At 34.5% G+C, this 20,728-nt stretch overlaps 1 protein-coding gene across 2 annotated transcripts in view; it reads right to left on the reverse strand.

Annotated features, from left to right (window-relative positions):
• Nucleotides 1–1,432: 1,432 nt before the first annotated feature.
• The window catches only part of TMEM67 (transmembrane protein 67), a 33,682-nt gene continuing 14,386 nt past the window's right edge, over nucleotides 1,433–20,728 (reverse strand). Inside the window, exons 12-28 of one of the 2 annotated variants that reach the window (XM_009676023.2) lie at nucleotides 20,001–20,157; nucleotides 19,506–19,629; nucleotides 18,260–18,365; nucleotides 16,125–16,181; nucleotides 15,934–16,032; nucleotides 15,317–15,415; nucleotides 14,895–14,981; nucleotides 14,002–14,101; nucleotides 13,761–13,900; nucleotides 11,530–11,670; nucleotides 10,955–11,035; nucleotides 9,664–9,780; nucleotides 8,409–8,525; nucleotides 8,223–8,327; nucleotides 7,782–7,884; nucleotides 5,052–5,194; nucleotides 1,433–4,593 (exon numbers count right to left, since the gene is read on the reverse strand). In XM_009676023.2, the coding sequence (XP_009674318.2) occupies nucleotides 4,513–4,593; nucleotides 5,052–5,194; nucleotides 7,782–7,884; nucleotides 8,223–8,327; nucleotides 8,409–8,525; nucleotides 9,664–9,780; nucleotides 10,955–11,035; nucleotides 11,530–11,670; nucleotides 13,761–13,900; nucleotides 14,002–14,101; nucleotides 14,895–14,981; nucleotides 15,317–15,415; nucleotides 15,934–16,032; nucleotides 16,125–16,181; nucleotides 18,260–18,365; nucleotides 19,506–19,629; nucleotides 20,001–20,157 (1,857 nt within the window). In that variant the 3' untranslated portion in view covers nucleotides 1,433–4,512. The remainder of the gene's footprint in view (nucleotides 4,594–5,051; nucleotides 5,195–7,781; nucleotides 7,885–8,222; nucleotides 8,328–8,408; nucleotides 8,526–9,663; nucleotides 9,781–10,954; nucleotides 11,036–11,529; nucleotides 11,671–13,760; nucleotides 13,901–14,001; nucleotides 14,102–14,894; nucleotides 14,982–15,316; nucleotides 15,416–15,933; nucleotides 16,033–16,124; nucleotides 16,182–18,259; nucleotides 18,366–19,505; nucleotides 19,630–20,000; nucleotides 20,158–20,728) is intronic. The other variant, XM_068933037.1, reaches the window with a different exon arrangement.

Consider the following 20,728-nt stretch of genomic DNA (forward strand, 5'->3'; position numbering starts at 1 on the left):
AGCTCTGTTGCCCTACATTTCTTTGGCAGCTGGTGGCTGGCCAGTGAATATATTGGTATTTCAGGCCAGCCATGACATGTACCATCTTTTGTCTGCTGCAGGTGGTGTTAAGAGTTGCACAAGGAAGCTGGGAGTGCTGGGTGGAGGCGGTATTTACAAAACAAAGGAGGCAAAGCTGGAGAAAGCTTGGTTCTAATACTTGAACATTGACCTGTTTCTAGGTGTTCTGGTTTCATTCATTCTTCCCTTCAGACAGGTATGGAAATCTGGACTTTATGCTTTTAAAGCTAATGCTTCTAATGCTGTATTTGCATTTTCATTCTTCACCCCTTAAAACCTGCTGCCCTCTTAAAACATAAGGTACATAATCCATTGCTGCATATCTTCGTAAACTCCCCCACAAAGGCGTTCTTCCTCCAAGCCTTCTGGCCAGTCAAACTGCACCTTCCCTGATTTGCCCAGAGAAGTGGGACACTGTGCCTAGGCAGTAATTCCCCCTGGTGCAAAGCTGTGCTGCCCAATTTTGCATGCAGGAAGCCAGGGTCAGGATCGGAACTTTGACTGCAGCTGGTGAGATGAAGAACAGGCTATGACAAACACCAGGTGGACATACTGGCTTGAGGAATGACAGAAGAGGGACAGGGTACTAGTGTTTTTAAAAGGTGAAGAGGCACAGCAGAGAAGGCCATGATACTGTGATCTTGGCTAGAAAAAAGAGATACAGCGGAAAGCAGGTATTGCTGAAGAAGACCATTTCTGAGTTCTGAGGATAGTAACCATCACCTCAGCTTGCTCATGATTTTCATAGGAGTACAGTGCAACGCTGCCCTCCGTAAGCCATCTCTTTCTTATAGACTTCCTTTCAGATTGAAAATAAACAAACCCCAGTTAGCTTGGATGGCATTGTCACTTTTTCCATATAGGAGCAATCTGATGGACAACAGTGACATTTTTTTAAGGGCTCACTCTATATTTTGTGCCAGTTTTGCCTATGATTTACCTCAACGGACACAAAGGACAGGGCAAAAGGCCCTCCTCCTCCCCATTGTTCATTTTAACACTGTAGTCAAATACAAATTAAGTTCTCACTAGTAAATGAAATCTATGAATTTTAAATATATTCTTGAAATTACTATATCCAGTCATTATGACTTGTTTGCACAGGAGTTATAATTTTTTATGGCATTGAATATTTTGGCATCTAGCCACTTAGACACCCAGCAATAAGCTCATTTCATTAGTTGTGGTTATCCAAAACTAGGAAAGGGGATATTGCAGTCTGTATATAAACTTTTCCTGAAAGAGCTTCTGTGGACTGCAGAACCAGAAGCCTGCTGCCGTACTCTGGAACTTCTCATGTTCTTGGAAGGAAAAGCATGCTGTAGAGAAATTCATTTAACAAGTGGAAAAAAAAAAAAAAACAAACCTCCAATCCTTTAAAATTTCTTTATTGCTCAGAGAGACAAATATGGAAGAGTTTGAAATGCCATGTGATTTATTAAATTTAAAAGCTTGAAGACAGGCCACATGAATGACACATTGTAACTGCATATTAATTAGAAAAAGTAACACCATTTAGTTGGAATTACAATCACAAGAGCTACTTGTTGAACAAACATCAACCAATATAAGAATAAAGTGTAGTCAAACCAATTTCAAGTGTTCACTGGAAAGCTAGAATGAAGAAACATTTCTATGAATTCTTGTAGTTTATGATTCCTGTAATTATTTCTCCTAAAGCATGTAGTGTGAACATGTTAGCTACACTAACATTTTAGATAAATGATCTGGAAAAATAAAACATAACAGAGATGTGTGTGTAGTGTGGAGAAAGACTGGGTCCAAGGGATGGAACTGTTTCAACAGGACATTTTTACATTAATTAATCATTCACCTGTAACAATGTGCCTTTCAAACTGAAAGGCCATTAAAACTTCCACATGCCCTTCTGGGCAGCACATAATTAAAGGCATATCTAAAGTCAACTCAGAGCATGATTTTAACATGGAAAAGTGTACCTTAGCAAAAGACTGAGGGCAGGCATGCAGCTGTGTCTCCATTGCTACTGTTAGCAGACAGGCTAAATTAAAACTGCATGGCTGTGTCTATACATGGCACAATCATATCTTCCTTTTGCCTCCAGACATTCCCTGTTTTACCTACGTCTGACTATTACTTTTTACCTATTCTGACTGAAGTAAGCCATACATCAAAGCATTCTAGAAGAGGTATGTTTGAAGTGTGGGTCTATTCTCTGAAATAATATATGACTAGAAAATCATCAGAATCAACACAGAAAAAGCTTCTGCCTGTTATCAATGAGAATGATGGATGGTTATTATTGCTGGGAGGCAACAATATGAGAAGAACTGTACTAGGTTCATTCATGGTCTACTTGCTCACTTATTACCACAGTAACTTTCTACGTCTTTTTAGTGACATTAGTCCTCTTGAATAAATATGGTGACATGAAAGATTGTATTTCCTCTTGTACACCAACACTTCAGTATGATTTGCAAGATCTGGAAAGTTTAGTTCAGTTAAGTGATGCAAAGATATTGACCAGAGAAATATACGGACATCACACAAGCATAACTTTGCCTTGCAAATGTTCTACTGAGGAACATTATTCTGATGGCTCCTTAGCTTAGTTTACAGTTTGGCATTTGATACATCACTGACAGGCAATATGACAGAACACCTCACAACTAGTGAAGTTGTAGTCATAGCACTGAATAGAAATTCAATGTATGGCTGTTTTAACAGATCCAGATGGACAGCTTAATTATACGAAGACAATAACCTTCATTTTATTCACAGTGGACACTTACATAGTGTTGGAAGTTTTGTATTCACACCTTTTTCGAGGCATAGGCTGCACCAACAAAGACTTGTGCACAACAGACAAAAGTCAAGAAAGTATGATATGGACAGACATCCCATGCTATACTGTGTATTAATAAATACCTTGCTGTAACCTTAGTCGCAGACACAAGTTCTATTAGATTACAGTAACTATGTTGGTCTAGCAAGTCACATTGCTTTTACAACTCCAAAAGCAAATACGCTAGAGCTACAGTGACCCTGAGCTTTAGGTCTATATTACTGACAGCTTGAAATCATGATATGGTATCAATACGAGAACACCTTCCTCTTTATGAAGCAAAGAAACACCTGAAAAAACAACGCTGCTTTAACTCAGATAAGCATATCTGCATTTAAAATCTGTTAAGTCCAACTAACGGGGCTGAATTGCATCTTTAATCTCCACTTTGAAAAAGGAGGCTAACTTGGACTTATACTTTTATGGTGTTTTTGCTGGTGAAAGTCCCTTGCTGAATCATCTAAAGACAAGCAACAGCTGTAAAAACAGAAAACTTCTGGGGTGATCATTTACTGAAAAAGATATAATCTTAAAAAACATTAGTAAGAGGATTTTTCAGAGATACAAATGGGAGGTACACTAAGATGTTTTGAAACCCATTCATAATCTCCCTTAACACTTATTAAGAGACATTTGCATTTGATAAATTGGCTAAATTCCAAACAGATAATAAAGGTAAAATGATTATGGTTACTGTGTTAAATCTAAAGATAACTAAACCAGAAAATTAGAGCCAAAAGATATAGGCATATAAATATATAGGCACCTGTGAAAACACTCCAAAAAGATGAGAACCATTACTTCTAATTCATTGTCTGAAATCAGCACAGAGGAATTACTGTATTTTCCTGGGCATCGCACATTAGATTACAGAATATCAGTAACAGACCAAAAACATCCACCTTCTCCTCTACTCTATCAGTATGCTATTCTTCTGCATTGCTGTAACACTACTGTATCTCAAATACATGGAACTTTGTAACATATAGTCCAAACTCAAGAAAAAACAATAAGTTAGGTAAATGCAAAGGGAGGAGATAAAAGCATATAATACTATGCCAACAAAGAAAAATTAAAGTTTCAAGTTGAAGTCACTGTAAATAAGTGACCTTTAAAGGGTCCTCTTGAAACACTTGCTAGTTTAATTCTTAACAAATCCTGTATGGTATAAAACTTGAAGTATGTTTGCTAAACATTATATCTCAAAAAAAAAAAAAAGGTTAAAAAAAAAAAAAAAAGATTTCAGTTATTTTTAGAAAATTTCAGAGATGACAACCTGTCCTGACAGCAAGTATATTCAAATTATCACCCCAAAGTGAATGGTCCATATCTTAGCAAAAGCCATTAAATAAATTTGGCCTTATGCCAATTACAACATTAGCTTTACTTCTGACCACTTATTTTCATGTACCTTTCCTTTCAAAGGCCTAGGGCTTACGTTTGCAAATTTAAAAATATTTTTAATTACATAAAAATAAAAGTTAATAGTACAAAACATATAAAAAGATGACAAATATCAAAATCATTATTATTGAACAGCATACTACAATTAACCTGTAGTTTAGAGATGCTTTGCTCCTGGATATGATTTCCATGATGAACTAAATGTATTTCATCTTCTTAATCAATTAAATGAGAAATCTTTCATCCACCAGCGTTTTGGATGCCAAATTCTTCTGTCCAACTGTATTACGAATAAACTTAAATATCTAAGAATATTTAGAAAAATCATATTAAAGATAGAAAGTTTAAAACACATTGTTTCAATATCTAACATAAAATAACAACTTCACATTATCTTTAATTCATTGACATGTTATTTTTGATTTAGGTGCTTAACTCCCTTTGGTGATTTTGAAATATTTTCCAATATCTTTTCACTCTGAAATATTAGCTAACTATCTGTGATTAATTTTAACTGATACTTTTGTTTTCTATTGAAAGCTATTTGTACCCTCTTTATTCATGATATTTATGAGGATAAAACTAATCTCTCACGAAGTCTATTTTACACATACAAATCAAAAAACTGTTTTATAAGCTATCAGTACAATCTTATGTCATAACATACTGCTTTACAGAGCTTAAGTATCTAGCTAATTATATGAACTTCCATACTAACCCATATTTTTAAAATATGATTTTTTTTTTAAAATTGCATATTTACCTCCTCTTGCAAATATGTTAGAATAGCTGCTAAAACAAAACTTTGGGAAGCCAGATCCACGACAGAGAAAAACAGGATATCAAAGATGAGCAGTGTTGTCTCATTGCCATAATAGAGAACATCACTGAAAGTGTGTCCCTCATCTATAGAAACAAAATAATTTTTTAAAAAGGATTATTTCTGTGAAGTGCAAGTTTGTGAAGCTTGTCAATCCACATGGAGAAAGCTGATAAAGAAAGGAAAGTCTGAGCAAGAAAATACCATAAAAAATAGTTATTGCATTATACTTAAGCAAAACCAATACAAAGCTTTTCACTCACAAAATGCCTTAATACTGAGAGAACACAATATAAAAAGCCCTCATATACCTTTATTCACTTCAGAAATCTGAACTAGACAGAAACAGATCAAAGTTCCTTGCTGTTAAATTTCTTAGCAAGTGCTGACTCTAGCCCCTATTCAACAACTAATAAAACACATGCTTAAAGCCTTTCTTAAGGGGAGTTTCAGAGTTTAACATTATCTTTGCTCATCTGGTTAACAGTTTTCCTGGAAACAGGTTTTATAAGCTTAAAATACCTTTTTTGTAGCCAAACTAGTTTAGACCACTTGTTCCCTTCTTTATCAACAAGCACCACTCTCAAAAGAGAGAGCACTTAAAAGGAGCAATTACAGAAAATAGAGTTTCTTTTCGCTCTTTCTACTTTTTCAGAAAAACATGTCTAATACAAGTTCTAGTGTTAACAGCATGTTTTCATTCCATATTTTACAGGTTCGTCATTAAATCCTGATCCACACCTAAACTTCTAAGAACTACGGCAATCTAAGCCATCAAGCAATATATTTATATCAATGCTGAGGGTTATGATTTTAGAAATACCAGCACTCAAAAGACCAGATCTCTGTTGAACACTGCATGGTTTGGAGATATCACATCATTGTTTCTATCAGTAGTGGTTCAACATTTAATTTTACCTCAGGGATTGCACACCTGACAATATTTAAGGCCGAGTACAACTGGGGTTGGCAATAAGGTTTTGGAACTGCCAGGTGCAGAGTCACAGACTGTGGCTGCTGAAAGTCCTAGCCATAGTTTTAGTGTAGATACTGGTTACCTGGCAATATTCATTACTAAAGTCAGCATTTCATAGAGATACGAGTGGAGACCCCAAGCTTTTGATGAATTACGTGTAATTCAGACATCTCTAGTATCAGGCTATGGCCACAGCTTCTATTTAGTTGCAGTACATGTGCTGCATTCCTAACCATATTTATAGCAAGGCATGTGGTTCAAATTAGGGGTCAGCTTTTGCAGCCTTGATGTAAGCGAGGTCAACATAACTTCTGCATAGCTCAGCAACCTAAACCGAGGACTGCTGTTACATAAGAACAAAGACATATTTTTAAGATGTGTACTGGTCACCTGCTAATATCAATGCTTTGAATTATGGTTTTGATATGATTTAGAGTTTCTGAACATTGAAAATGGACAACTAAGTACTCGAGGGACTCAAAATGAGGGCCTGCATCATCATGGATCACTAACTTATACCAAGTTTTTGTGCAGATGATGGCTGTATTTATAGCTAGGGGTAGAATGGGGTTTAAGTTAAGATTTTCAAAGATACGGGTTGGAAAAAACTGTGTTTTTGATGGATTCTGGACAGCTTGAGGGCCGAGAAACAAAGCTTGCAACAGCCTGAGTTTACAGCTTATGTTTCATTTTAATGTGGATACTGGTCCCCAGGCTGTATCTTTTAACAGGATTAAAGTTGGACTCAGGGTTCCAGAACCTTGGGAGTGGAGGCCCTAACCCTAGATGAGGATTGCTGTCATTCAAGGTCAGTCACCCGGCAGTAATTACAAGTAGATTAAGATTTTTGGAACCTTGATGTTTCACAGCATCAATCTTCCAGGGATCTAGATTTAGGAACCTAGGTTTAAGATTAAGAGATGGTCAAGAACTGTCATTAAAACTATTTTTAACATAAGTAGTGGTCACTTGGAAATATTTATAGCTAGGCTTAGGGTGGGCTTGGGATTCAGGACGATGCACTGGAGAACCCAAGCGTTGGATTGCTTCTGCATAACTCAAGGACCAGAATCAGAACTGGTGTCATCCCTGTTCCTATTTCAATACTCATTTTTCACGTAGGTATTGGCAGTGTTTAAAATGCTTCAAAATGAAATATTCAAGAACCCCAATTATTTGGACTTTGCCTAACTTGGTGGTCAAGGATGAGTGGGTGGGTGTATTAATATCAATTATTTCACTAGAACTTCCTCACTGTGATTAATACCTTCTTCAGAAAAATCACCTTTCATATTTATGCTTTTAGATATCTCATAAGAAGTTCATTTCTATACAAAAACATACTGCTGAACTATTTAAATAGTATTGTGAGTCTTCTTTCCATTTACAAGATGGAAAAATGGATCTAGATAGCTAGAGAGCACCACATAAACATGGGCATATCTCTATGCAGTATCCTTTCAGTTGCCTGAAGGAAAAAATATTGGAAGAAATTATAACCAGGATTTCTGCAACCTAGAGATAGTATCAACCTGGAGAACATGTACAGAGTCTCTTAAATACCTCCCTAACAAGCTGTTGTTTAACTACCTCTCCTGCTGTAAAATCCAGTTTAGATTGTAAATCCTGGGACAGAAATCTACACAGAAACCTACACACTTATAATAGCACAAACACCAAGTCACAGATCCTTTTACCATTGTAGAAAATACTTTTCTCTATTGGTTCCATGAACTCCATGCCAAGAATTCGTTCAAGCAGCATCTTATCTTTTACAATATAATCCATTTCTTTATGAACCTATAAGAAAAGACAAGACAATACTTCCAGTTTTAAGATCTCAAAGGAATGATACTTGTTACAAGGTGGAGTACAGCTATTTAGACCTGCATGAATGAAAAAAAAGGTCTATTCTAAGTGCATAACAAAAAAGGATTTGTTATTACAAGAGCAGGCTGCACTGCCAGACAGTATTCTTTTCTTCTTCCTTGAACAGACCAGTGTTCTAGTTGCATAAAGTCTTTAATAACAAGTCTTTAAGCATCTATGCTTAAAGAGAAATTACAGCCTTTCAGAATTACAATTTTTCATCTCTACTTATTATGTTTTCCTTAATATATTAACGTCAATATACATACGTGATCAATAAACGAACCAAGAAATTTGTTCATAGTGTTGTATGCCTTTGTGCTTTGTTCAAAAGTATTTGCAGATGTGTCCAAAAGCCTAGCAGGACCACGTTTCTGAAATATAACATGATAAGGACTTCAGTGGAAAAACCCAAATTTTAAATAACATTTACAGAATACAAATATCTCACTTACCCTTGTTAGGGTTTCATGAATCCTGTCATACTGTAGTCTCATTTTTCTTGAAATGGAAATCTGAAATGTCTGGCCATCTGTGTTTGGTAACAAACCTCTCTGACTACACAGATTCTCCTGTAATTGTAAATTAACATTATTAATATCACTCATATATAGAACAGAAAAATCAAAAGCTTTTCATCTCTCTTTCATGTGCATATACTACTTCATATCATTAAATATCGGAATACACTACACTTTTATAGCAAGATTTCCCTAGGACATGAAACCCTGACCCCTGCTGCCACAAAGTCATATTCCCCTTTTCACTTATATTCAGTTCATTACATTCTAAATATCTTTTGACGCTCATTCTCCAGCCATTTGTTTTGTGTTTATAATTTATTCCGTATTTCTTCTGCTCTGTCTTGTGCTTTGGATTTCTGACTTTCTCCACAACTTTTTCAAAACTTACTTAATAAATCTCAAAAATCCAATAAAATACAAAACTCAGTAATTCCATAGGAAAATATGCTTCTTCATAAATTACATTAAAATAAAAAATTAGGAAAACCTGTAGGAACAAGCAATCAATGCAAAAATATTATTTAAAATATTGCTTTGCAATTCAATGTTTGAGATTCAATTTTCACATGTTTATGTTTTTTCTGGTCAGGTATAATTAAATTTATCAAAACCCTTTATCCACGATATTTTCCTCTTACTTGTCCCTACAAGATATCATGACATTTAGTACAGGCTGCTCCAATATGTTTACCTAATCTGGCAGCAAATATATAAGGTATGATGAACTACAAAAGTCGTATTCAAATGGATTTCTATAAAACATAGTTATGTCACCAAAGGGGTACATATGGAATAAGAGAATTTATTAGAAAAGTAGATGTTTAGTAAGAGTTTTTCAGATTTGCCTCTTTATGAAAGCCTCTTAGTGTGCATCTCTTCGAATGTGGCTATAAGCCTATGAAAGGTTTCAGTATCCAAAAGACGATATATACACAAGAGAAAAATAACTTACTAGAAAAACAGGAATTTTACATCTATGAGATCAGAAAAAGAGAATGTGAAGAAGATGAGAGTAGGAGAGCTAATTACAGGAGGAGTTAATGAGTCACTTATTTACAGATCAACAGCTGACATTTTTTAGAAATGATAACTCAGGGTGCAACATAATGCACATAGGGACACATAATACAATTTTTTTTTTTTTTTAAATAAATGATTAGGTGTAAATTTTACTACTTTTACTTACTGCTTCTCTCTTTAGGTTCATACTCATTTCTTCCATATTGGTATCTGCATGGCCATGCACAGAGCGCCCATGGATATAATAACCAAAGCAGCTGTGTGACAAGAGAAATACTGAAATCTAGAAGGGGTGGGAGAAGAGAAGAATACTTTACTTAAAATAGTATATTTTTATTTTTGTACTTTTGAATCCACAGTGGAGATCAGCAAGACCAGCAGTACTACAAAATACAAAGTAGGCAGGAACCAAAATACATACGGCAGAAAAAATTTTAATAACTCTTTCATGTATTAGTTAAATCTATGTTTAACGAGAGACACACGCTAGCTTCAGGTTTAGTTCATTAACTGCAAGGATCACTATTAATTCTACAGTGTCAAAAAGTTAAAACACGTTTAAGCAAAGACAGTAGCTTTAATTTGGATTTAAAAGTTACTTCTATGTTGTATAATACACATGCACGATTTCAGTTGAGCTCCAAGGAGATTGCATGTAACAGAATTTCAATCAGTATGATACAATGCTTATATATCATGCAGCATACAAAATTTACTGCTGTCACAACCTATGCACTACATCGGTTTCAGCCAATAAAACCTAGAAGTTTTGTGGAGAAGGAAGAACCAAGGCTGGAAAGGCTGATAAAAGGGGTTAATACCTCTATTTAATAAGCTCTGGCCAAATGAGCTCATTCAATCTATTCTGACTGCACTCTTGTTAACCCAGAATTCCTGCAGCACTAAGACCCGTATGTAAACTAGAGAAAGGGGAGTAGTTCAGATGTAAACGAAAGTGTAGGAGAAAGGTGATAGCTATCCAGGGTGGATAACCATGAAGTTAGTGGATTGAGGAACAATCAGAAGCTAGGAGCAGAAACTGAATATAAATATATTAATTAAAACCAGAAGAGCTGCGTCTAGAAGACAAAAGCACCAAAATGCAAATCAGAAGAAAGAATGTGAGTATATAGCTCCATGGCTAATTTCTGTCATAATTTGGTACTTTTTAGTTCCATATGAGCATATATAACTAATATAACTCCAAATAACAACCTAAAAATCGTATGTCTAAACAGACATATTGATACCTATGACTCTAGAATCTTTTTCCAGCTAAAGTTAAACTGAAATCTTCTTGCAGATTGCACTGAGCTGAAAAAGTACTGATTTTGGGTATTAGCTAGTGATCTCTGATTAAATTAAATGTATAAATGTTATTTAATATTCTTAAAACCATCTTATATACTATCCTATTCAAAATGCCATCACAGAAGTTAAGATTAAGAAATACTTACATTGCTCATGCAACACAAATCAATAAATTGTGTTATCTTATCTTCAACAAATCTTTCATAAAACACAGCAAAAAATATAATCTGAAATAAACCAATGACATTTTACTTTATTAGTTCACCAGACCTGACTTTATCTTCTGAATTTTAAAGCAGTTAACTTCAAAGTTTAACAGCCAAAAACTACAGATTTCAGCAGTGGTCATCTTTGCACCGGCCCCCAGAAACGTGATTAACATCCTTCCTCTATGAAGTAAAATTCTAGCAATAACTTGTTTTTCATTTTGCATTTAGAGTTCCTTCAAAGGTGTTTAAAGCAAAATAAAGTAGTTGCATAAATTCTTCCCCTTGAGAAGATAGTGAATACAAAGAAAGATCTTTCATAGCTTAGAAGATTCATTTTGAGTTGTAATGTGTCACTACACTAGCTAGAAGTTAGAGGTCTAGAACCAGCAAAGCAGTTAAGAACACACTTAATGCTATGTAGTGCTAATGTAGTGTGGGTGGCCTAATATATGCTAGCTTCAGAGAACCAGTCCCACAACGATAATTCAGCATATCGTGCGTCAGTTACTCACCTGTAAGAATGCAATGGCTAGCCAGAGCGCAGCAGACACACCAAATCTCAAAATACGGCTCCAAGGAGCTATGTAACTCTCACTGCTTCTTGTAAGACTGGAAGAAGAATCCATTAAAGCCAGGTTTGAAAATCCCACCACCTGAAGAGATACGAAGTTCATTTTAAAAACATGGGGACCATGAAGAGCATTACTTATGACTCTGTTGTTTCCATCGTAACAGAAAGTAAAAAGAAAAATTCAGGAAAAATGCAGCTGAGAAGAGTAGCATGTTTGTTATAACAGAGTCCAATTGTGTGATCCAGTGTTATTATTTAGAAACATAATTAAAAACATATGTATGTATGTTTGTATGTATGTTTTTACGTATGTTTTACTCGTATGTTTTTTGTATGTATGCAGATACAGAAACACAAATACACAAAGGCAAAACTCAGGAAAAGTCTACACTGATTTTTATTGATAAACACTGTAAGATTCTACAGAGAGACCGCACAGGGATTCTATGTCTGCCAAATTTCAGCTTTCTGTTCTGCATCTTCCAGGGCTAAAACAATTTTTGGATTTTTCAAATGTAAGAAACTGAGTTTTTTGTTTTTATTATACAGAAATATAATTTTCTCTACTGTCCGTATAGTTGAAACTATTTTAAAAAAAACTGTCTAAAAAATCCACAAATAAAAATAAGAGGAAAAATTAGGTTTTGAAATATTGATTCTAAGACGTAAAAATTTTGAGAAAATCATTCAGAACTGAAACTAAAATAGAAACATACTGAAATCCTTAGCTCTGCTGCCAAAGTACCATCTTAACTACCCATATAATAAACTCTGCAGTGGTGACCAGTGCCAACCAGAAGCTCCTTTAGTGCTAGACATACGGCCTGAGGGGAGGAAAAGTTCTTCTACACTTCTTAGCTTCCTCCAGCTCATACTTTTCCAGGCTTGTTTTCTACCACTTTACATCCTGTCACCATAACTAAGGCAGATCAAATAGTCACTTTATCAGTAACGGTAATTGGAGAAGTCAATTTTGTGCAATATGACAGTTTTTCCTTTGTATCCAGCAGCTAAACGCCGTGTCCGTCTGGTTTGTCATACTCCTGGGGGAGCAACCTTCCAACATGACAATGAAGGATATTAAGATTATCTGGGGTTTCGCACATGCTATTTTGAACCTACTGAGGTATCTTCCAAGACTTCTTCCACTATCAGTAGAAAGGGATTTTTCCAGATGGGAATACATGGCAACAACTATAGAGCAAGACATGAATCACCTTCTACAGGAGTATCTCTGTACTAACTAGTAACAGCAGCCTACGAAGACTAATCTCAGGAGACTAGTTAGCTTTGGGAATACCTACTCAGTTTTCTCCCCATTCCTTCCCCCTAACATGGCACCTAAACTGGTCCTGACCAGTATTTACCAACAGGAAAAAAATGAAGTAGTTAATGAGAAAAGGTTGCTTACTGCATTTAATTTAATATAAAAATAGGACATTTAAAATAGAAATATTAAAATGAATAGAAATATTGAAAAAATATAATAAACCTCACATAAACAACTATAAGCTACACACTTCAAAAGTATATACCAAAGTAAAAGCACTTACCAAACAGTACAGAAGAAACAAACCAAAGTATTTTCTAAAAGCTAAACTACAATTACTTACATACCCTTAAGCAATAACTGAAGGCATACTGCCTTATGTTATGACATCAAGAACAGAACCACCAGATTTCATTTCCTGTTTTATAAAAGGTCCCTCTAGCAAATTAGCAGGAAGGAAGCTCCACTTCAGATAAATATAAATGCCATAGACTGTGGCAGAAGGGAGCCAGTAGGCAAATAAAGAATTAAGTGTGTACACAAATTTAGCAGTCTCTTAAGCCATTTAGGGCAACTCATTAGCTTACCAAAAATAAAGAAAAATAAAGCAAAAACAACGGTGTCCAAGGTAATCAAGGTTGGTTGTTTTTTTTGTTTTTTTTTAAAGTCTTTTCATAATGAAATATTGCAATGACATATAGATTCACACACATACATAGATATAGAATTAGATATAAATAAAATGAAACATTCAAAACACTAACTTATTCTAAAAAGTTACATTTTTTCAACTGAACTTGACGGTCATCTGCTATTACCATAAAGACTGGAAGAATTAAGAAACAGACTCTTACGTTATGCTCTGGTTGTGAATTATAAAAAAATAACCACAATAATAATACCTCCAGAAAAAAAAGAACAGCAAGCACTTGAAAGAGGGGATTTATCTTCCTCACTGTCTGAATTTCATTCCATTCATTGGCTATAAAATATGTCCTCCATATGCTCACAGGTGCAGCAGCACTTTTTATAACACCTTCACCTAAAAAGAATAAAAACAGTTAAGCTCTGAAATTTAATACTTGACAGTAATATCAGAATTTAATCAAAGTTGTATATACAAACAAGGTTAGCTTGAGTTACCTTCAACTGCTTTAAGAACTTTCCCCTTAGGTCTTTCCCAGTCAATAAAGAAAATATCTATAGTAAGCTGTGAAACTAATTTATGCAATAATTGCAGAGCCTAAGAAAAAAACAAAAACCAAAAAATTGTAACTTGAGTAAGCAAGAGCATACAGGCAAAGAAAAAGAAAGTCATTGCAAGCACATGTTCTTCATTAAAGACAGCAAAAAATACACTTGACTATACCTGACACTGCAACTTTTTAATTAAGCTTTTTATATTAAAATTTAAAGCTTAGAATAATTGTAAGTCATAATAGAGCTCATGAGTGACATCATAATCAGTCAGCACTGTGATTATGCCCAGAATTATCAGGAAAATAATACCAAAGTAATAAATTCCAGCAAGATGAGTAAGGATCTTCCTAACGCATTTATCTGTATTATTAATTCTTATTCAATATACCACCCAAAATTAATGAAATACTTCTATGTCTCATGAAGAGAGAATACTGACCTCTGAATTCTACAGATATGTTTGAACATAATTATTTTAGTCTGTGTTATGCTTCCTTTTGGTCAGGAACTGACAGCACGGATTTTTATTTTGCTCTAAAAAGAAAGCACTTCTTTTCGTGATATGTTGTTATTTTACTTGTGTTTCTTTACATTTTTATCTTTAAAAGAATAATTTTCCAAAGATCATCTTTCTTAGACACTTGTTTCCTTACAAAAAACTCCGTAAAATCTATTTCCATGGAAAAATGACTTAGTTTTTAGAAATAAAGTTAAAATAATTGTTTACCTCTATACACTAATAAAATGCACTGCACAAGACGTTTAAAAACAAGCCTAATGAAAATATACAGAAGCATATGTAAAGTGCCTTGAATGCCCAAAGAAAAAACATTTACCTTTAGACTAAAAGCACATCCTACATACGTAACAAAATCTTCTTCTTGAGATGGAAGCGGTAAAAAGACAGAGACAAACTGCTGAGCCTATAATTGAGAAGCTATATTGAAACAGCATAGATGGCATACGTAATTACACATTAAGTGCTCAAGAGTGAACACCTTTTGCAGAAAATGATCTATATTTTGTGTGTAATTGTTTCAAATTTGTAAAATATTTTAACTGACTACTAAGAAGACTACAAGCACAATGGAATCTAAGGAAAGGAAAAAGCCAAACACAAAAATTTAAACACACAGAACATCATATAAAAACTTGCCTCAACAGTCTGACCAGAAAGGCAAAAAACAAAAAAAAAAGTTTTTAAATTCATGCAATATTAATAAGTATTCATAACAACAAAATCTGAAAAAAGACTTACTTTGAAAAACACAAGCCAATAAATCCCTGTGCCCACTGTGATGATAAAGAAAACATTGGCAAGGTCTCCAGCATAAAATAGTAAGAACTTCAAGACTGTCTGTAATTATAAGAGAACATTGTACAAATCTGTAGAACTAGTTAATTAATGTATACAGTCCATTCATATAAAATGTTATGCAGCTCACACTACAGTAAATTCTGTTAATGAAAAACAGCCCCTAACAGAATTTTTCTATGTTCACATATTTATGATATATTTAATATCTGAAACTCCCATCAGCTGGTTTATGTTCAGAGGAGAACTAGTCTGAAAACTAGTTAGACCACTCAACTGATAAGATTTATTCTGTTTATAAATACCTGCATTTATGCCTTTTTAGCAAAACTATTTCCTAAATGACAGTATCAGAAGCCAAAAAAGGGGGAAAAAAACCCCCCCAAAATCTATTTGCTCAAGTGATCCTAACTCCATAGCTCCATGCAGCTAGATTTAAACAGCTATACATTATTTCAGTTACCATAAGAAGCAGAATAGTTATACCACAGGGAATGATAGCAAAGGTCTCCTTAAAGATAGGAAAACATGTCCCCCTTTCGGTCTCCAGTTATTTATACCTGCAAGTCAATTACAGGGCTTCCCGTACGCCTCTTCCAGCCTGCAGTCTTGAGAAGGGACCATAAAACTGCAAGTCCGCCCAACACACCTAATGCAATCTGAAGAGAATGAAAAATTATTTGCAGATATTTTTAAAGAGACAAAATATAAGCAAATCACAGTATCAACAAATTAAAGGACAGTTACTTACATCAGTCTGAACCTGAGCCTCTGACTGGTTCATCTCATAATTGACTGAGAAGGAAACCTGAATGTTAAAATATAAAAAGTAAATATGTACAGAAATTCTGAAATGCTACACCGATTATAGTCAGTGGTGTTTTACTACTTTTTAGTTGGTGGCAATTGCCATCTAGGACTACTGTAGAGGTGCAGTGTACTTCCTCTTCTAGCGCACACGTCCTGACCTGATGTGCCGCAGTGCCAGCCTCGGTGCTGGCATGTGCTCTGTCATACTTAATGTCGGAGATAACTGAAACCCAGACAGATCTTATCACAGATAATGCTGGGGATGGCCCTCTGCTCTGCCCAAGTTAGGAGCTGCACCGGATTATAAGCCTTACAGTTGTGCATACTTTGCTTCAAAAAGGAGTTATCAAGTGTTCGATACTTTCCCTTTTAACAGTGTTGATTAAGAGTAACTTCAAGTAAACATAATTACACTAATATGCAAAATTGAGAAGGGAGCTCTTACATAGCTCAAGCAGCATTTTTTTCTTCCAGTACAAATGAAATAAATGTTGTTACATGACTTCAAAATTGTTCTCTCTAGCTTAAGTATCTATCTAACCTAAGACCTAATTTGAGTTCATTTAAAAGAGTTCTAGAAGGAATTAAAAAATCTTTGTCTTGGTTTTACAACATTTTGGCCTGGGTCTTTCTTACTGCAAGGCTAAAGTTAACAGAACATTATAATGAATAGCATTTGTAATTCAGTTTAAACAAACAAACAAACAACAAAAATTGCCATGCTAATGGACAGTACCTTGGTTTCCAGAAACATTTGTTCCTGTCACAGCTAATGCTATCACCGTATTTACATTTGAGAGTAAATATGCTCAATTACCAGAAGCCAAGAGTTTGAAGAACTTGTAATGAAATTTAATGTCTTTCTGCTTTTAAGAGAGCTCTGCATCAAATTTGTTAAATACATGAAAGACATATCCAAAGTTGACAGCACCTAAGTAGATTGGACCTACATGTAGGGGGGAAATCATACAATAGCACAAAATAGAGAAACTGAAAACAATTGTTCTTGCCATCTCCATTTGACTGAATTATTTTCTAAAAATAGTCCTGTTTCTGTGATTAAATAAAGGCATTATTTAAACAGGGAAGAACTGTCTCACTCTAATTTTTCTATCCTTCTTATTCCCAGCCTATTCTTCCCTTTCATGCAACTAATAGTCAGTGAATATGAATGCTTCTAGCATCAGAAATTTCTAGGTAGATGTCTATCAGTATCGGAAGCCTGAAGCATTGAAGAAGGTTGATAAGCAGAAAACGTTAGTATTAACAGTCTGTGCACATTTACTTATAGCGGAATGATTATTACACTAAACTCAATATTTTCATTTTTTTAAAGCAATGTGATCTAATAAGCAACGAAGGCACAGGACCTGGCCTGTCAGACATTCCCAGCAGGGCCCGCTGCCCGTTATGGTGGGCGGAAGGAGAAGTCGGAAGCAATACTCTCCTCTTTTGCATCTCTCACAGCCGAACTCTGTGGCTTTAAGAAAAGGAAGATTCCAAGCTGGTCTCTGACCTCTGCAGCTACAGATTTTGGATTATTTAACGCTTAAGAGATCTACTGCAAATAATGAAGCAGAGCAGACAGAACACCAAAGGATGTTAAGATTTATTGCCAAAATCTTAACTTAAACCACAAGTGACCTGAGATGTCTGTGCCATAACCATCTCCTGTTAACACACAGCATTAAGAAAAGTACTCCATTTTGTGCTTAAATTGCTGCTACTTTCAGTTTAGCGCATAAAGAATATTTTTTTCTGGTTATTTTCTGTGCATACATTTTTTAAATTTGCACTCTGGCCTAATTTACCATTATACAACCAACTGTAAAATTCTAGGTATTTTAATTTAAGAAGGACTTAAATAAAATAAATTTACAAGAAAATACTTTGAATAGCTTTGTTTTAAAAGCTTTTAAAGCTTTAATGAAAATTTGCAACTCCTAAACTTTGTAGAACTAGAAACTGCTTATTTCATTTCATAATCAAAAAAAGCCATTCACTTAGCTGGAATTCTGACAGAACTAAAAGCACCATGAACAATTCTGTTCAATTAAAATAGCAAAAAGAACTCACCATCACACTCTGAGTATCTGGGTTTTGGATAACCACATCTGTGTAAGCAACAGTAATCAGAGGTGGGTAGATAGTTCCCCTCTGAGTAGGGGATGCCAAACGAATACTGCAGAAATACAAACAGAATATTATTTTTAACCCAGGAAATGGATGAGCTGCTTGAAAAGCATGGATTTAAACTTGTACCAATAGGAAAAAAACTAAACAAACAAAACAACCTTATCAATAAAATGTGAGTTACAAATCCGATGACATGGCAACTCATATTTAAAAGTGACTGGACTATAAAAGGCATATACAAACATATAAGAAGAAAATGGGAGGAGAATTGTTAATTTGTAAGAAAATATCTTAAATCAATCTTTACCTATAATTCACATTACAATAGCTGCAACTGAAGTTAATTCTAAAAAGTGAATTTTCTCAAAACGTTACAGAATTACTTTTCCTATATTTATTTTGAATCTCTGGCATTATCCTCTTTTCAAGGGGTTCTCCCAGCATGTCTGAACAATCCTTATTTTCTGAAATAACGTAGTATGTAATTCTCAACAAATAGAGTTAGTATGTTAAATGAATCTTAAAGACTGTTATCTATATGGACCAGTAGTCCTTGCTATTCATAATTAATAAATTCTGAAGTGCAGTAAGTATAAGAGACATCTCAATTTTGTTTAGACAGTCATCTCGGGAAAAAAAAAAAATGACATTAAGAAGGAAAAAATGTTCTTCTAAAACATGTTCTACTTGAAATAAAGAAGCAGTATGACCCTAAGAGGTAGTCTCACAATTGCAGTTAAATGACACAAGTCTATTCTGGACTGTATGACAGTATCTATAAGCAACAGCTTGTAAAAATACTGCAAAAGAAGAACATGGAGTATGAACATGCCCACATAGACAGCAACAGCCACACTGGAAAAGAGGAGTTCTTAGGTCTAGAAGCCACCTGCTTCCAAGAGGTGACTGAATGCCTGCTAACTTCTATACACACATGGTCTAATCCATCTTGAATGGGAAGTAATCACAGTAATTTTAATCCAATCAAATCAGTGTTATGTATTCTCACTTAATCATCAAAACAACCTACTCTTGCTATTTCTAAGTATGCAGTGGAAAAAGCAGCAAACAATGTATTAGCAACAGCACAATAACACAACTTTCCTTTAAGATGCAATAAAATGCAGATTGCACAAGACTGGCTTTATTTCATATGCATCTCCATATACAATATGTATTTACTCACCTTATTGTTATTTTGCTAGCAATTCGAATTATTCTTGGAAGTTTTCCCAAGTCATTCTCTTTTCCACTTAGTGCATCCACCAAAAAAAATCGACGAGTCAAAAGCCAGTTGTTCATACTGCTGCCTTTGAAAAAACATGGTATAGTCATGCAAAATTAAAAAACTGTAATTCAGTAACAAAAGGAAAGACATCTACTAAAAGTGAAAAACATTATTATATCTAAGATGTAAATGATTTATTTTCAATATAAACAAATATATTATGAAGTCAGATAACCTTATTTGGGCATATTACTGATTGGGCCAGTGTATGCAACCAAAGCTTACACATACCACTATAATACCTTGACCACAATATACCAAATCCTTAAAACAGGAAAGTTACGGTGGATTGTGGTATCTTTAAAAACAACTCAATGATTGTAATTAATAAAAATGCTTGGTATTTGAAAGCATTCAGATTATTTCATAGAAATGTTACTATGACATTCTTACCTTGATTCACAAACATTTCATTGTATTGAAGATTCAAGTTTAAAACTGGCACAGCCCAAAGATATTGCTGTCCCTCACCATCATTATATTCAAGGAATACGTCATAAAAGATTGGATTAGCAAAATCCAATAACACCTTTGAAATTGAAATTTTGCACTACAGGAAAATAAAATGTTAGAATAAAAAGATCAGTTTAGCCATTAAGTGATTCTCAGTAAGTTGCAGATTCTTCCCCTATAAAATTATTGTGACATCTGTCCTATGTACTTTGCAAAAGACAAAGCATTCCAGCTATGCGTAAGCAATTAAGAAGTACTCCAAGAGGCACAAACCTCTTGGAAATGACCACAATTGACCAGAATGACTAATGAAGAATGAAATTCTGCTAATATTCTATTTTCAAGAGATTAGGAAAACATATCCTAGCAAATTTCACAGAAATAAAATTTGGAATAGCATAAACACTGAAGTCAAGACATTAGAAATGAGGGTGGATAGGTTTTTTTGCATATGTAAACTACCATGCAGTCCTTAAACAGTCATACAACATTTCAACTGTACTTTCCCCAAAGCTGTAGGGAGAGGAAAAAAAAAAAAAAAAAAAAAAGCGATGTATACAGTCCACGAAAATAACTCTATGAAAAGATACTCAGTAAGTTAATACTTATGGGTGTTAATTTTAAACTTAGTAATAATAACTGTTGTTAATACTTCACATCTTTTACAT

The sequence above is a fragment of the Struthio camelus genome, chromosome 2 (assembly GCF_040807025.1).
Source record: "Struthio camelus isolate bStrCam1 chromosome 2, bStrCam1.hap1, whole genome shotgun sequence".
Classification (NCBI taxonomy): Eukaryota; Metazoa; Chordata; class Aves; order Struthioniformes; family Struthionidae; genus Struthio; species Struthio camelus.